The 12960-nt window shown below is 48.8% G+C and overlaps 5 protein-coding genes across 5 annotated transcripts; 3 read left to right on the top strand and 2 right to left on the bottom strand.

The window, feature by feature from the left end:
* Positions 1 to 4: 4 nt before the first annotated feature.
* On the top strand, positions 5 to 1477 carry BHQ10_000596 (uncharacterized protein; the record flags this gene model as incomplete). The annotated part of the gene is made up of 6 exons (XM_040878492.1): positions 5 to 25; positions 93 to 107; positions 186 to 300; positions 366 to 501; positions 564 to 1201; positions 1260 to 1477. The coding sequence occupies 6 exons, from the start codon at positions 5 to 7 to the stop codon at positions 1475 to 1477; spliced, it is 1143 nt and encodes a 380-aa protein (XP_040729101.1).
* A 582-nt stretch (positions 1478 to 2059) lies between these two features.
* BHQ10_000595 (uncharacterized protein) lies at positions 2060 to 3726 on the bottom strand (the record flags this gene model as incomplete). The annotated part of the gene is made up of 2 exons (XM_040878481.1): positions 2060 to 2963; positions 3020 to 3726. The coding sequence occupies 2 exons, from the start codon at positions 3724 to 3726 to the stop codon at positions 2060 to 2062; spliced, it is 1611 nt and encodes a 536-aa protein (XP_040729100.1).
* Positions 3727 to 6135: 2409 nt separating this feature from the next.
* Positions 6136 to 8389, top strand: BHQ10_000594 (uncharacterized protein; the record flags this gene model as incomplete). Its single annotated transcript, XM_040878470.1, has 3 exons — positions 6136 to 6250; positions 6304 to 6381; positions 6450 to 8389. 3 exons carry the CDS (start codon positions 6136 to 6138, stop codon positions 8387 to 8389), a joined length of 2133 nt encoding a protein of 710 aa, XP_040729099.1.
* A 634-nt stretch (positions 8390 to 9023) lies between these two features.
* On the bottom strand, positions 9024 to 10233 carry BHQ10_000593 (uncharacterized protein; the record flags this gene model as incomplete). Its single annotated transcript, XM_040878459.1, has 4 exons — positions 9024 to 9548; positions 9600 to 9707; positions 9765 to 9944; positions 10000 to 10233. The coding sequence occupies 4 exons, from the start codon at positions 10231 to 10233 to the stop codon at positions 9024 to 9026; spliced, it is 1047 nt and encodes a 348-aa protein (XP_040729098.1).
* A 1524-nt stretch (positions 10234 to 11757) lies between these two features.
* BHQ10_000592 (uncharacterized protein) lies at positions 11758 to 12939 on the top strand (the record flags this gene model as incomplete). The annotated part of the gene is made up of 3 exons (XM_040878448.1): positions 11758 to 11899; positions 11956 to 12402; positions 12458 to 12939. 3 exons carry the CDS (start codon positions 11758 to 11760, stop codon positions 12937 to 12939), a joined length of 1071 nt encoding a protein of 356 aa, XP_040729097.1.
* Positions 12940 to 12960: the final 21 nt, after the last annotated feature.

Genomic DNA, 12960 nt, shown 5'->3' with positions numbered 1-12960 from the left:
CATAATGGCTGACACTGTCGGAAAGGTTGGTTTGGTTTCGGAATACCCAATTGCTTCCAGCCTGTCAAGACTAACGCTCGATTTCATACTAGACCATCACTTGCAAGGTGAGCCATTGATCGGGTTCTCAGACAGACGGCACAAACGTCACGGATATCAGAACAGAGCAGCTAAACGCGTGATAGGCCGCGATCGCCTGGGAAGCTGGCCAACCACTTTCCGTCGAAGATGTCGAGGTCGCTCCCCCTAAGGCCCACGAGGTCCGTATCCAGATCTTCCACACTGGTGTCTGCCACACGGGTGCGTATTTGACTTTGCCGCGGAGGAAATCGGTCAGGTGGGATGATTGTACTGATCAGCCATAGATGCCTATACACTTTCCGGAAAGGACCCCGAGGGTGCCTTCCCCGTTATCCTAGGTCACGAAGGTGCCGGTATCGTCGAGTCTGTTGGTGAGGGCGTGACCAACGTCAAGCCTGGTGACACCGTCGTCGCTCTCTAGTCAGTATACTGCACTTTCTCCTATGAAAGCTCGTATATAACTGACCCGATATGGACTGCAGTACCCCCGAATGCAAGGAATGCAAGTTCTGCAAATCAGGCAAGACCAATCTTTGCGGCAAGATCCGCGCCACCCAAGGCCGGGGAGTCATGCCAGACGGCACATCTCGCTTCAAGGCCCGCGGCAAGGACATCCTCCATTTCATGGGCACATCCACCTTCTCCCAATACACTGTTGTGGCCGATATTTCCGTCGTTGCTGTAACCGACAAGGCCGGCACCGACAAGACCTGCCTCTTGGGCTGCGGAATCACAACCGGGTACGGCGCTGCCGTCGTCACCGCCAAGGTCGAGGAAGGATCCAATGTCGCCGTCTTTGGCGCCGGTTGTGTCGGTCTGTCTGTCATTCAGGGTGCGCTCAAAAACAAAGCTGGCAAGATCATTGCTGTCGACGTCAATGATTCCAAGGAAGAATGGTCACGCAAGTTTGGTGCGACCGACTTCGTGAACCCCACCAAGTTGGGTGACCAGAGTGTGCAGGAGAAGTTGATTGAAATGACTGATGGTGGTTGCGATTATACCTTTGACTGCACCGGTAACGTTGGTGTAATGCGTGCTGCTCTTGAGGCCTGCCACAAGGGCTGGGGTCAGAGTATCATCATTGGTGTCGCTGCTGCCGGTCAAGAGATTTCCACAAGACGTATGTCCTCTCTCCTTTGACTTCAATAGAATCCCCTTTACTAATCTTCTTCATATAGCATTCCAACTCGTCACAGGTCGTGTATGGAAAGGATGCGCTTTCGGCGGTATCAAAGGCCGCTCCCAACTTCCAGGTCTGGTTGATGACTACCTGAAAGGCGACCTCAAGGTTGACGAGTTCATCACGCATCGCGAGACCCTCGACAATATCAACACTGCATTTGAGCAAATGAAGGCTGGTGACTGTATTCGTTGCGTCGTTGATGTTCGTGCTTAGATGGTCATTTCATTCGCGTCATATCTAGTTCACAAAGTTGTCGAATTAGTATTGGGCAAACAATAAAAAATTATAATTGAATTTAGGAAGAAATTTTGTTCAGTAGGAAATCTTGAAATCGTTCGTTCTATTTATGGTCTTTTCTTTTTCCTATGTTCAAAAACGAGAACCTTGCAAGTCAACATCTCCGTAGACCACGTGCAGTCATGTCTCCAAAGGTACTCTTGAAGATGCCACCATGCTAAATTCCTAGATCTCGAGACACTGCAATCAACTTCATGCGTCGAGAAAGTAGACGTCAAGGGTGACTCCCACAATCTGGCCGGGTTGTGGAAGAGGCCGCCAGTGCTGCCCAAGTGTTTACATAGAGTGGACCAATTATGCAACTTTACACTCTAATATTCAAAGTTTACTAGAGTTATTTCAACGTAGCAAATTTGATGAGGTATCTCATGACAAGAACACTTCATATTGATTGTTGTTGCTATCTAGGGAGTGACTAGGGTCAGGCCGCAAGTAAAAATCAGAGAACGCATTGAACTTTCGCAGATTATGTTCAGCATGCTGGACATTTGTAATCAGCTACTGAAAAAGCTTGTGCTCCAAGGTCATGTCAGACTCAGGCTGGAGACCAACGCAGGCACGGAAAATGTTGGTCAATGCAGCACGCTGCTTAGCCAGAGCGTTAACAACAGGGGTTCCAGGAGGAGTCAAAGGAGCCTTGAGCATGTAGCTGAGCACGCTGAGAACACTGTGAAAGCCCTTGTAGTCCTCGGCACCATCGGCCTTCTTCCAGCTGATACGTGTCATCATCTCCGCAACGACGACCAAATCAATGATCAAAGGAGAAGCCAAGAGAGAGTCCTCGCACACATTAAAGATGCTAATGGTCTGGTGACCACCCATGAAGATTTCGGCGTAGTACTCGTCAAGAGCACGCTTGTTGTCGCCAACAGCAGGCATGTACTTGATGACAACAGTGTGGTCTGGGTGCTCGCCCTCCTTGTACAAAACAGAGTTTGCAGCGACCATGTCGTCGACAACGTTAGACTTGGAAATCTCCTTGGAACGGAACTGCTTCTGAGAGCTAAGGTTCTTGCCATCGTTGTTACCGAGGTGGTTGTAGCTAGCAATCGAAGTAAGCTTGATACCGGCACTGATCAAGAAGTCAACCAGAGCGGACTTCATCTTGGTCTGTCCAGACTTGAAGTCATCACCGCCAATGAAAGCGCCATGCTTTTCAGCAAATTGGATAGCACCTGGGACAAAGGTGTTCTGTGGAGAACCGTTGATGAAAGGAGCATTTTCAAGGACACAGGCAACAGCGAAAACAGTTGAAGGAGAGACCTCCTCGTGGCCAGACTTAATGGCTTCGACGAGATTGTCAGCAGTGTCGTTTACGCCAGCAATGATGTCAGCATAACGCTCAGTGTTGGCAGTCCAGAGAACAATAACCTTGTCGAGTTCGTTCTTTGCCTTGAAGTCACTATATGGTAATGATTAGTATCTTGGTCTAATGCAGGCTAGGGCAATGCAACTTACCGAATGTCCTTACGGATGTGCTCAACGTGATCCCATGAAGCCTTGGAGCCGGGAATCAGATTATCCGCACGGTCTTCCTGGTTGGCAGCAATGAAGTCCGGGTAGTAGATACTAGGCAAAGGCTTCATTTCGGCCATTTCCTTGCGGACAAGCTCCTTTAGGGTAGGCTCCAAGACACAGGCGCGGTCCATGGCTTCAGACAGCCCCAATCCACTAATGTCCCAACCGCCAATAACGAGGTCATTGGGGTGAACCATGGGAAGCATGTCATGGAAGGGAATGTTGATTTCCTGACCCTGCGCATCGGTACCAAGCTTGATGGTGGAGCCCATCACTACGGAGCCATAATAATTTGCAGCACGCTTGCCCTCGCGGGTATCCCACTCCAGACCACGGCGGTTAGCAATGATACCAGCGGTGACAGTAGTACCGTTGTTACCACCCCAGCCAACCAGCATCATACCCACCTTGCCAACCTTGCGGTCGACCTTGAAGTTGTAATGCTGTGCCTTGGGGGTGGCGACCAACTTGTCGCCGGCACGAGTGACCTCAGTAGTATGGTAAGCATACTTGGTCTCAATTGTTTCTTCAGTGTAAACTACGTTAGGGGAATCGACGGTGAAAAGAGGGGTCTTTTCGTTGCTGTTGCCAGCCACACCGTTCACGGCACTGTTGACAGCACCAGTCTCATTTGCGTGAGGAGCCATGATGAAGTTTCTTGATAAGGCGAGTCACGTGTGAAAGCTGCGAACTTGACGGGATTGTTTTTCTTTTGTTTTCTTTTGTAGTTCGAGCTTCTTAATGAGAATAGATCGAGCCCGATGCTCCTCCACGAGCGGATGAGCGTCGGGAACCGTTGTACGGGTGGTGGGACCTAGGAATCATTCTGTTAGCACGAAATCTGCCACAATTGTAGCCGCAGAGAAGAAACTCACGAGTTGAGAGAGTTGGAGAAAATTTTGCCGGTATTGATGACCACTCCCGTAAGAGTGATCTGTCTGGCTTAGAGAGTTGATCAGGAGGAAGAAAGGTTGCGACCTGATGGAGAGTTGAGCAGTTTGGAACTGAGGACGAACGATGGGACTGTGCTGGGTTAAGGTGAAGATGAAAAGAAAGAAGGAAGGAAAGTGAGTTCACGGGGGCTTTCCGCTTCTTAAGTAATGCCAATCCAATTGGGAAGGTACACCGTTTGACTTTGTTGAGGAAGGAACCTGTCCAGGCAGACAGTATTCGGTGCCCCGCGGGAGTGTTTACGAGAACATTACGGTATGTTACGTTATCAGGCTAGATTATCTCAGCCGACCTTTGTGTGATACTGGTATCATGGTATCAACAGTGTATGCCCGCGTTCTTCCGCATTCGTCCCCGCAGTCGTTCTCCTTTTTTTCAGGAAAGTCGGTGACCAGCAGAAGCCAGGACACGCTGGCGATCCACTTCACTGAGTTGTTTGCTAATTGAGCTTTCCAATCTTTTCATACAATACGAGATTCGATGCACCAATGGGCGACGGGCGTGGGAAGAATCTCGAAAGCAGAGCAGATAATCACGATGGTACGTTACGTTCAATGTACTCGGTTAGGGTTTAGTGCAGCGCTTGTCGACTGGGACAGCCAGTCGCAGCTCGGCCTCCCCTCGCAAGAGCTACCGACGCAGCGCTACCCATGCCGGTTATATTAAAATACGCACGAATAAACAACAAACACTTAAGTATGAACTCTCCGTTAACGGAGTACTCAGACGATCAATTGGATCTATGGAGGATTTGGCTGTGTTACACGGTCTATCCGATCATGAAAGAATTGGAGATCGAAGGGTTATTGGTTTACACAGTAAGGAACTTGATGGTAAAGGAACAGATCACAGTGGTAATATCATTGATATGCGTGTCCTGATTACGACAGCGGCTTATCTGGAAGCGAAAGCACTCCGTATGGCCAGCCAATTTCAACGCATGCAAGTACCTTGGACTCGACAACGCATTGCTTTCACTACTCCCGTCGGTACCCTGTTGTACGAATACTCAATTGTATAGTAGTAGCATTCATTATGGCGTGTGTTTATGGTGATATAATCATCTATCAGCCCAGAAGCACTGATAGCAGGGACAATTATTGTACAATAGCGGGGCCATTAATGAATGACATTGATCCATGTTATGAACAGACGGAAAGCAACAGACTTGGAAGGCAGGAATCACGTGGGCATGGGTCGCGACTGCCCTGCTGCAGGCATCATGGCAGACACGTGAGGGCCCTGGCTTGTCGCATCTTCCCCCGGCAGCTGCTTCATTCCAGTTCCAACTTCCCATCCTCTGTCCTAATCCGTAACATCAACGGTGTCAAACATGTTGCGACCAGGCCATATGAGGTAGCACTGCTACAAGGTCATCAACCAGAGTACGCACTACAATGTCCTCGCCGTGCCGTCCGACGACTCTCGAGCACAGTCACTAGTGGAGACCGAGGGCGGCCTGTCCAGCACTAACGGCACTAGAAGCCCGCCCCATCCATGCGCGACATCTTGTTGGCTGGCCTCGTCCAGTTCGTCGCGGAGAGCATTCAGGGGTAAGCCAAACCTTGCCAGGGGCTGTCTGGCTGATCATCTTGATTGATCAATCAATCAAAAATCGCCATGAATCGTATCACTTCGTGCACGTACGACACACTCGCTCTGTCATTGTTTTCATTTCCCCGAGGGTTCGCATTACAACCAGGCGTTATTCCCAGATTTTAAACATCCTGCAGTGATCACGTTGCGGAACAGCTAGTCCCTCGACAGATTCTTCTGTGACTGCCATTGCCACGGTTGCCTTGCCCATTCTGCAACAGGCCCAAGTGCAGTGATCGTCGCAATCTAAAAGGGCGAGAGCCAGTCGGTCTATTTATCATTAGTAGAGCCGTCAATCTTGTCTCGTCAGTGCACGTAGAACCTCCATCTTCTCCTTTCAACAATCACCGGAGCACAATAACAGACTATCGAAATTTCTCCTCCGAACAATATATTGGTACTGACTTCGATTCGTACCCAAACATTCACCACCAGCTACCGTTTGGATCCGGAGCGAATTGATGATTCCCTCTTTGTGATCGGAGAGCTTCGGCGTAGATGCTGTCGCCATGGCGAACGATACAGATTTTGCTGCCATGCTGCCGACGATAAAATGCTCGAATTGCAACATGAACGTCGAAATCTCGGCGATGGGAGAACATGTTTGCGCTCCAACACAACAATGTATGCGTTATCCTCATGACTCGCCTGAAAGCAACTGACAAAGCTCCGAGTAGCATCGTCACCACCACCGTCTGCGGGCATGAAAGCACTTAGACCTGGCCCTCCTCCGCGCATCGATCCTACTATTGCTAGTAAGTTTCAACCGAGCGAGAATTCAAGAGGTTTAACAATGGACTCTAACAATGACTCGTTCATATAGATCAACCCTTCTTGTCACCTAGCTACGGAAGTCCGTCAAGCAGTCTCGGTAGTCACCCGCTCACTCCACGAATGTCGCCTTTGCGGAGCCAGACTTCTCCGTATCCTTTGACGCCCTCATCTCTCGAGTTTAATGATGAAGATAATAATCCTGCGGCTACTATTCGAGCAGCCTTGAGCCCAACCATGACCACCAAATCGCCACTTCGCTCGACGACTATTTCCGAGGCCCCAACGATTAACAGCGATACTGCGATTAGCGATGGATCGGAGGGCTTGCATACGCGATCGCCTTCCATCGAAAGTAAAAGTACATATCGGACGTCGGTCTCGAGTAAACGCTACCGGGAATCAACTTCAACATATTCATCACGAGGCGTCTCAATAAGTATGCCGCGCAGCCCTCGGAACTTTATGGATGAAGTGCCTCCAATACCCACCGGACCCTTGACTTCATTTCGTCCTAGCTCACAGATGAGCAATGTCGATTCGAATATTTCGAGCAGTCCACCAAAGACGAAGGGAGCTAGCTACAGCGGCTTTGATTTTGGTTTAATGGACGAGCCTCAGAGTTACGAAGATGTTCCAAAACAGAATACATTGATAAGATCGCAGACGATGCCGAATACAGTGGAGACCAACCTCGACATCAATGATAACTTTTTGACTAGGTGGCCCTCGCAGCCATCACCAACCGTCCCTGGCCGGCCCTCACTACCTAGAGAATCTAGCATTCCGGATCAAGCTTTCCCCAAGCCCCCTGCACTTGAGCCAATTCCTCAGCAAGACAATCTGAGTGGCCTGCCGACCTCGAACTTTAACGCCGGTCTTGGATTAGAAAAGACCGCATATCATGCGACTGAGGGGTCAACATCGTCAAGCAATTCATCACGTTCCGAGACAGGTAGCGGTAGCTCAATCTCGAGCCCGCCCTCGGACTTTGATAGGAAACCGTCGGATCTGACACAGATTGATTCAATGCTGCAAGAACTGGAACTGGACCAGAAGCAGTCTCCTGTTGAAAGACAGCCACCGCCACCTCCGCTAGATGGTGCAAGTCTCGAACCACCACGCGGTATGGGCAATCTCGATCGTGGGCCTGACTCGCCCACCGATCCTACTCTAGTTGGCGGTTCTTACGCAGCACGCAACTTTCACCCACCGGAGCTTACGCCAAAGAGCCCGTTGCGAGAAAAGACACCAGCAGAACACGCTCAGCAGATCTCGCGACCAAACACTGCTGGTGGTCAAAAGCGTCGCTGTCGGGGATGTGGGCAAGGCATAGTTGGCAAATCGGTTTCCTCGGCGGATGGTCGCCTTACCGGACGGTATCACAAGGCTTGCTTTGTGTGTTTTACTTGTCGATCACCATTTGAAACGGCAGACTTCTATGTTCTTGACGATCATCCGTATTGCTCTCAACATTATCATGAACTTAATGGCTCGACATGCGCAACGTGCAAGCTAGGAATTGAAGGGCAATATCTCGAGACTATTGAACAAAGTACCTATGGCACTGGAAATCCGCAAAAGTTTCATCCTGATTGTCTGACCTGTCGCACGTGTCGCGTTGTACTTCGGGGCGATTATTTCGAGTGGAATGGTCAAGTTTACTGTGAACGCGATGCTCGACGAGCTGCAGCTATGTCGGCGCCGCCTCCTAACAGACAACGTCCGACTATGCCATCATCGCCTCTTGCTGGTCCTCCAGGTTTCCCACCTGGCCCGCCACCACCAGGCTATCGTGGCCCTCCACGCCAGGGTGGTCCAGGTGGTCCCATGGGGCCAGGTGGGCCTATGATGCCTCGCGGTCCACCTCCGCCTGGTGGTCGTGGTATGGGTAGACCACCACCATCACCTAGACAAGGTGGTAGCTTAGCTCCTCCCGGCGGTGCTCGACGCTTCCCGGAGAGAAGAACGACCAAGCTGATGATGGTATGAGATGTTCATTCATCAAATCAAAATCATGTGTACAACAACATCCTCCGATCGCTCTATTTCTTCTTCTTCATTTCTTGATGAAACATTTACTTCTTGTTGATATTTTAGATCCTTTTTTTTATTGCTCCTATACCCCTACCGAGCAAACACGTTCGCTTTCTTCGATTCTCGATCAGGGCGCTCTGGTCTTTTTACACATCATTTTGTCGTACATATTGCATACACATATACCCCTTCCTGGCTAACAACTTCAGTATCATGCTGATTTTGACATTGCTTTGCGACTCTCGCTTTCTATTCTTCAGCCCTAATTGATATCCCGTCTGGCACTGGCCGATTAATCATTTACTCGCGATTTTATACCTCATGACCCTACATCTATACATGTCATACATCATCCATCTTCTGCTTTCTGTCTGTACAATGCCCTGTCATGTATGTAAAGAAAACTATCACATCATGTGTGTGTTTTTATTCTTTTCATTTGATTGTATCTCCAAGGTTATACTTGCTTCGTAATATATGCCAATCATGAAGTCGTAATGTTGCTCCACCACTATCTTCGCCTATATAAACATCTATAACGTATACACGCGACTATACCACTAGGGAAGTCACATGCAACTTTGAACGATCAAGTCCTCGCCGAACTAGTCTTGACATTGGTCTTCACAGCAGGCTTCTCCACCAAAAACCGCTGCACATACGGATAAAGAAGCGGAAACACCCATCCAAAAAACACAAACCAGAGATTCCAAAACGTCAAATACAGCCTCTCCCTCAACGTCATCTTGTTGTCTTCTTTTTCGTGGCGTTTGGAGTATTCCTCGTCCCACGCGTCGCTGATCTGTTTGTATACAGTCGGATCATCGGTTAAGATGACATCGAGTTGTTTTCTGATTGCCCAGCGGATGTCGCGCGCTGCGTTGATCGTCCAGCCGAATACGAGTTTGGCCTCGCGGGGATCCTTGAGGTTCTTGTTGCGATGCACGGCTTCCACAAACCCGTATCCCAGCGGACCTTTGATGGATGTGTAGTGCGTGTTGAATGAGACTTCGGGTATGGTACGAAGAGCCTTTCGAGCTGCGACGACGTTGTACCCGATCAGGACGGGTTGGAAAGTTGGGAGATGTTCTTTGCAGACGGGGAAGTAGGTGGGCTATTTTGTGTGAATAATGGTTATAGAATGGGTGAGAGGGGCTTAACGTACAGCCCAGCACCCTAGAGCAATCCGTAAATGCCACGGCTGCGACGAGTATGGACCAGATTTGAGAATTTCTGCGATCTTCTTGATGATGACGTTGGCAGGGTTGTTTCTCTGGTTCACTATCAGTCCATGGTCCGCTCCCCTTCGGAAAAAGTTTGTTCATCATACCTTGATATCAAGCAAAACCCAGATATGATCCCTGCCTTTTGCGCTGATGAATTCGAGGAAATCACTTAGCCGGATCATCTTTTCTCGCGGCTCSCGTATCGTTCGTAGTGTACTCAGATACTCCCAGTCGCATTCGTTGATTTTCTTATCAATGCCAAAGCACCGGGTGAGCGTGAAATCCTGTGACTCTTATCAGCCTCTTACAAATTTCTGACGGGGGATCAGGGGGAAATACGTGTGAGATAACAACAACCCCGTCCCTCGAAATCTGCACATCCGTCTCAATCCCATGACAACCAACATCAATCGCCGCTTGAAATGCACTCAAAGTATTCTCGGGATATATCTTGTTGAAACCGCGATGAGCAACGTATTGCGGTAATCTGGTTTTGCCATCTTTGGCATAAAACGGTTGTCTAAAGAATGCCTCCGCGGCATTTGACTCGGTGGTGGTAGTGATCGTCGACATGGTGCGATTAAATGCCGAGATAAGTGTTCGTTTGGTGAAGGTGGGAGCGCGCATTCATTTATGCTCGGACTAACTGATATATATATGCCTCTGATTGAGCGAACGAGCAGGCGTCCTTGTTAAATGACAGATTAATAATAATTATAACCCGGGTAGTTAATCTGAGACTTGATTGATGCTCCCGTCTAGTATATCACAGCGGCCAATCGGACGGTGTCGTTTGGAGCATGCTCCGGATTTAAAAGGCGGATATAACCGAGTCCACGCAGCTATACGTAGCCAAGGGATTTGGAGACCCTGACATACTCTGACCTGGATAATGGATTGTCGTAGGCGAAACAACCCATTGTTATTAGCCCGGTCTCCGGGAGTGATTCAATCGTCCATCTTAGGGTTCAGCTCATTATATCCTTTCTGGGCAACCAGCGCGAAGCTGAAAGAGCCGTAGCGCATTGTTTCCATATGCTATACACAAGGAAGGAAACCTCTGGCACGGGTTGCCACTCATGGTAGGAGGCCAGCAACAGACACCGTGAGGCCTTCGCAATGTTACTGGATCTTCAAATGTTTTTGTCGGTCTTTTTTTGCTTTACAACCTTCATTGAGAGTGGGTTGTCTTAGAATTAAGATTTTGGTCGATATTTACAAGCAAATATTCTGGACATTTTTTAAAGGTTGGTGTATAAATAAGAGACAATTCCTGTTAGCGGAGTTCTAGCTGTCAATAACATCGATACACGATTACAGCGGTCTATCAACACTCATCACGCATCTCATATAGCAGTCGCCAAAGCAAGAGCCTTTACTGAAGAAGGTAAACAATCCCAGCATGTTCAAAAATCCAGAAGTGGAAACCGCCCGGTTTCTCGACCTCAAGTCTTTCATAGACCAGTTCATAATAGCCCTATTCGGGCTAATCATAACCTTCCTCGCCGTGGCCATTGCACGCCGAATTGCCAATTCCAGATTCCTACCACAGCGACCATTCATCCAAGCAGGATTCCAGATATTAGCCGTCTTCATCGCATTAATTGTAATGACGTACGGATCTCTGATCTGTGTTACTGGAGTTGACAGCTTGTTGAATATTCAGCGGACGACGATGGCGTCTCCGAGCAGGCGGAATATTACCCGGTCGATCAATATTGCATTCCTTTGGTTGGCTTTGCAGAGCCCTCATCTTACGATAGATATGCATGTGTATTATTTGCTAGTCGTGATGTATACTGCAGTATGTATCACGGAGGATTACTGAGGTGCTGGTCTAGCCGCTGGCAAGGCTCCAGGTTGTCATACAGTTGCTGAACAAATCTCACGAGTATCTTTAAACAATGAATGAATGCGTGTATTTCCTCACTGCTTTATTGAGCGTAGTTGCAAAACCATCATATTTCCAGGAATGACATCAGACATCGAGGTGGGGCGTTTTGAAATCTTTATCCACAATTTTGTAGGCCAGGTTGAACTTATCCTTAGGTACTTTCATACATCGCACGAACTTGTTCAAAAATACCACATCACGAAATGGCTGAATTCGAGCAATGGGTCACAGCACAGGACGGGCTGGATAAACTCAGACTTATCAAGGCGCCTCTGCCAAAGCCGGGCCCTAATGAAGTCCTGGTGAAAGTACACTCTGTGGCGTTGAACTACCGTGATATCGAGGGTACGTCGGTTATATCTCCCTTGATTCACCATGGATGAAGTCTGATAAACGAGAAGTGGCCAAAGGTGAATACACACACCACAATTATACCGGTATCCCCACCGACCTCGTCCCCTGCTCAGACATGTGCGGTACCATCGTCGAGGTCGGTGAAGGCGTCGGCAAAGACCAAGCCAGCCTCAAAAGAGGCGATCGTGTGATTTCAACATTCAATCAAGACCATCTAACCGGTCAAATCACCAGCAAGGAACTCGCTACCGGCCTGGGTCTACCTTTACAGGGCGTTCTCGCAGAGTATCGAGTCTTTCCTACTCATGGCCTTGTCAAAATACCTGACTACCTCACGGATGACCAGGCGGCTCTATTCCCTATTGCCGGGTTGACGGCTTGGATGTCGTTGTTTGGATTGAGACCTGTCAAGGAAGGGGATTATGTCTTGCTGCAGGGGACTGGTGGTGTTTCCATCGCTGGGATGAAGATTGCAAAAGCTAGCGGCTGTAAAGGTATAATTTCCCGCAACATTTGTTCATAACTTCTGTGAAACTCATTGAGATCTAGTGATCATCACATCCTCCGATGACCAGAAACTAGCTCGCGCCAAACAGCTCGGCGCAGACCACACAATCAACTACCGCACAACACCGGACTGGGAAAAAGAAGTCCTTGCTTACACCCAGGATCACGGTGCGGATATCATCCTCGAAATAGGAGGTAGCCAGACTCTCCGTAAAAGTTTTGACTGTATCGCCTGGGGTGGCCTCATTGCTGCCATTGGCTATCTTAGTGGTAAGCAAGACGACGAAGCTCGGGATCTGTTAAATGTCAATATCCTTGCCTTGAGACGGAATGTTACCTTAAAGGGGATACTGAATGGTCCCAGAGATCAATTGGAGGAGCTGCTTGCGTTTTGTGAAAAGAGTCGAATTGCGTTTGAGGTTGATAGAGTGTTTGACTGGGGGGATGCAAAGGAAGCCTTTAAGTATGTGAATGCTGGGTCACATTTTGGGAAGGTGATTATTAAAGTCAACAAAACTACTTAATGTGGTTTGATAGTTAAGTTG

This window comes from Talaromyces amestolkiae, assembly GCF_001896365.1.
Source record: "Talaromyces amestolkiae strain CIB chromosome Unknown scaffold1.1, whole genome shotgun sequence".
NCBI lineage: Eukaryota > Fungi > Ascomycota > Eurotiomycetes > Eurotiales > Trichocomaceae > Talaromyces > Talaromyces amestolkiae.
The sequence above is the reverse complement of the archived record's forward strand: the minus strand, read 5'-3'. Positions and strand labels throughout refer to the sequence as shown.